Source organism: Vicia villosa, unplaced genomic scaffold (assembly GCF_029867415.1).
Source record: "Vicia villosa cultivar HV-30 ecotype Madison, WI unplaced genomic scaffold, Vvil1.0 ctg.002972F_1_1, whole genome shotgun sequence".
Lineage (NCBI taxonomy): Eukaryota > Viridiplantae > Streptophyta > Magnoliopsida > Fabales > Fabaceae > Vicia > Vicia villosa.
Window position 1 is genome coordinate 43,347 of NW_026706078.1, and position 4,012 is coordinate 47,358.

At 33.3% G+C, this 4,012-nt stretch overlaps 1 protein-coding gene across 1 annotated transcript; it reads left to right on the top strand.

Moving 5' to 3' along the window:
* The first annotated feature begins 324 nt into the window (after positions 1 to 324).
* LOC131640155 (small ribosomal subunit protein eS30z/eS30y/eS30x) lies at positions 325 to 1,020 on the top strand. The gene is made up of 3 exons (XM_058910562.1): positions 325 to 446; positions 567 to 704; positions 836 to 1,020. The coding sequence occupies exons 1-3, from the start codon at positions 443 to 445 to the stop codon at positions 880 to 882; spliced, it is 189 nt and encodes a 62-aa protein (XP_058766545.1). The 5' UTR covers positions 325 to 442; the 3' UTR covers positions 883 to 1,020.
* The last annotated feature ends 2,992 nt before the right edge of the window (positions 1,021 to 4,012 follow it).

A 4,012-nucleotide genomic window follows, 5' to 3' on the forward strand; every position in this document is an offset into this window, starting at 1 on the left:
TTACAAACTAAATAACAATTGATTGTAGCCCATAAAATATAAATAAATCTAACTGGTAAATGAGCTTCAACACGAAGTTTAAATGGAAATAAAGAAGCCATCAGATGTTTCCAAAAATAAATATATTATGTATTTTTAATGTGTTCGAAGATGCATTTTAGAATTTTAAAAGTATTTTTGATTTTTCACGAGGATGGGAAAGCAATCCACATGTTGTTTTAGCAATTCCCTAAAATAATCTTTAAAAAAGAGTAATAAACTCTATGAGGCCGAAAGTAAAATGGGCTTGAAGGCCCATGTTTTGAATCCACAAAATACGAGCCCGCAAGTAACATTAACCCTAACAATACAAATAGACCATGACTTTCTCTCTCAGAAGTTTCAAGCCGATAGCCGCACCAGAACCAATCGAAGCCAGAAGGAAAAACCTAAATTCATCAGAATGGGTGAGTCGGTTATTATTTTCAATCTTATCCGAAACTCCATAGAAACTGGTTCCGATTACAGTATCAGTGAAAGGTTTACACGAACCTGAGATGTTAAATTTGTACGTGTTTGAAATGCAGGTAAGGTTCATGGATCTTTGGCTCGTGCCGGAAAAGTGAGAGGGCAAACTCCTAAGGTTGCAAAGCAAGACAAGAAGAAGAAGCCACGCGGTCGTGCTCACAAGCGTATGCAATACAATCGCCGATTCGTCACCGCTGGTAATTTTTTTAACTTTTGATTTGAATATTTTTGCGTTAAACTTAGATGATCGTAAATATCTTATTTTCGTATTGAATTTTTATGAGGGTAGGGTTTTGATTTTGTGTTTTATTTTTTTGTGTGCTTGTAGTTGTGGGATTCGGAAAGAAGCGTGGACCTAACTCATCAGAGAAGTGAGGATGATGCATCATAGTGGAAGGTTTTTTGATTAGCTTGCAGAATGTACTTTTTATTTTTATTGAAGACAGAGTTTTGATTGAGGAACTATTGAATTTCTGACTGTTTAAATGAAAGAGATCTTTTTGTTCTAGTTGATATCGAAATTGTGCAAAGTTTATTGTTTGTTGTGATTGACTGTTTTTTAATTTGAAATTCGTTTGAACACTCTATTTTTCTATTAGGTAGTAGAGTTTTTCCTTTATAGGCCTTCAAGTGTTTCAGTGAGCTTATAATGCTTCAACGGAAATGACATGTGAGATAATAGGTTAGTAATGCCTTCAAATGATTGGCTGGTTATCTTAGTTTATTGGAGTACTTCTTTTGAATTGAATCATGGCCTTCTATCTTCATAATAGTTTATTAGCATAATGCTACCAGAGACATCTAACCTAAGAGTTCTAGTTCACCTGAACTTGTTATTGATATTGAATATCTGCCCAGTCATTATTTTGGAGGAATATGTTCAGGATTAATAATACCATTCAAATGGAAACAAAGCCTTCCACTGCACATAGTTGGTTTTTATATTTGGAATAGAAATCGTTAAGTAATTAATGTCTTATGTTAGTGAGGGAGTTGTTGCTATAGCCTGATTGTTATTCCTATTCTTGGGAACATCTACTTCATTGAACTCTTAGATGATGGTAGAACTAGATCAAGAATTATAGATTTACAAGTTAATTTTCTATTCTAGTGAAATCAATTTCTCCTTGTCTACCTTACTGAACATACATTTTAGTACTTTTCATCAGAAGAAAATGGGTCATGCGTTGAGTGTAAAGAAATTGGTTTGTTAGTTTATTTTCATAGTCTTCTCCACCGAAATTGGTCTGTTAGTTTATTTTCATAGTCTTCTCTGCCTCACTAGTTAAATATCAAAGTGGTTGGAACTGTGCACTTATAACGATCGTTTATATGAAAATTGTTTTGAAGAATGCATTTATATTAAAATTTTGATAATTTTTCAACTAGTCTATGAAAAATCTGATTAAGCTTCGTTGTTATTTTTCACGACTTTATTCCGTCCACATTGCACTTTGTCTTTCGTGTCCCAATGCATTTTTAACCAATGTTTTAAATACATAATCAAATAGGACAAGACACTGCTAGACATCTCTTTGTCAGCACCAAAAACCCTATTTGACTAAAGTTGAATAAAATAGTGGTGACTCGATTTACTGGTGATCATGTTGTATCCAAATTTCACCAAAGTAACAGTCATTCTGATGTTATTTAGAAATATAGTCTAATGGACTCCAAACTCCAAATATAAGATATAGTCTAATGGACTCCAAACTCCAAATATAAGATATAGTCACATGGACTCCAAATTTTTACATCTTGGAGTAAACTTTAGACTTCAATAGGAATGAGAGCATTGTCTAAGATAAATTTGTTAGCAAGAAAAACTAGTTAATCTCCTGATGCATACTTATTTAAACAACACTTATCTAAAATGTTACTTAGAGATATAGTCTCATGGACCTCAAATGAGAGATATAATCTCACGGACTCCGAATTTTTACACTTCGGAATAAGGCAACCATTGGTCCCATTGGGAGAGGCAGGAAAATACATATGCTCTAACCAAACCAAATGTAGTTGTGACAAATATATCATCCCTGCTAAGGTTTCAAAACCTTCGGGAAAAGGTAGAGTTGAAACCATTGGACTCTAAAGATTTGTCTATAAGGTGGGAGTGGAAGTTCAATTAGATTGAACCAATTGAACTTAAGAGTTAAAAAGAGTTGGAGTATTTAAATCTGGGCAAAAGTGGAAAAAAAATAGTGTTATTTATTACGAAACAATTTAAAGAAGAAATGTAAGAATGTACACATGTTTTTATTTTAGAGGATAATTTTTAATTTATTATAACTTTAAATAAAAGTTAGGATTGAATCGGGAATAATATTCAACTTAAATAGAGAATTAAAGGGTATGTGAGGGTTAACATGTCTAAATATATAAAATTTGACAACTCGAGAAATGATTGTAACATAATGGATGCAACCATGATGGGTTTTAAGTTCACTTGGAAAGGGTCTGGGGGTGGGAAAAAAACCATATTTTCAGTGTTGATTGGAGGATCAATGTTTTAGGAGTAATTGCTGACGTTTTGCCTGTGATCCAACCAGACCATCATCCTATTATTGTTATCCTTCAAAAGGATACTCAACCCTCCTAATAGTTCCTTTAAATTTTAAGCGGCTTGACTTATGCATGAAAAATTTGAATCGTGGTTGCATGCGAAATGGCTATATCGCATAGAGCTAGTTAAGATGTTGGAAGGTATTACTACTCTTATTAAGGGATGAAACAAAGATATCAATAGAAACATGGTAAGAAGGAAATCTTAGCTAGGTTGAATGTCATCACAATAACTTGCATTATGGATATAATAGATACCTTGAGATTCTTGAGTGTGATCTTCAAACCAATTGACTCAAACTCTTTATCGGAAGAATGTCTTAAGTTTCAATCAAAAGTCAAGAGGTAACTAGATTACCAGTGGTAAAAGTAACACTAAATATTACCACTCTGAGACTATTGTGCATAGAAGAAAGAATAAAATCACGTCGCTTTATGTGAAAATAGAGATTGGGAGTTTGACACTAGAAAGCTCAAAGAGATGGCTATGAGACATTTTTCATATTGGGTAAGTCTAAGCATGATGCTATCAATTGTAGAAATTATGAAGCTTTGTTTGAAACGAGTCCCAAAAAAGTTCCAGAAGAGGATGGTTTCCCAACGTTTTTCTACCAACATTGTTGGGATATTGTGGCTGTTTCTTTACTAGTGAGTAGTGTTGGGAAAAACCGCACTGTGACTAGTTCTATTACTAATACTCTTCTAATACTCATATGTAAGATTGACCACCCAGAGTTTCTCATTCAGTTCCATCTATTGCTACGTGCAATGTGATTTATAATCTAGTTATTAAAATAGTAGTGATTCGTGTGAAGCCTTCGTAGAAAAATGTCATCTCTTCATATCAATTAAATTTTGTTCCTCGGAAGAATATTCATCATAATATTATTATTGTTCAAGAGATGATTCACACGATGAAAATAATGAAAAGGAAAAAGGT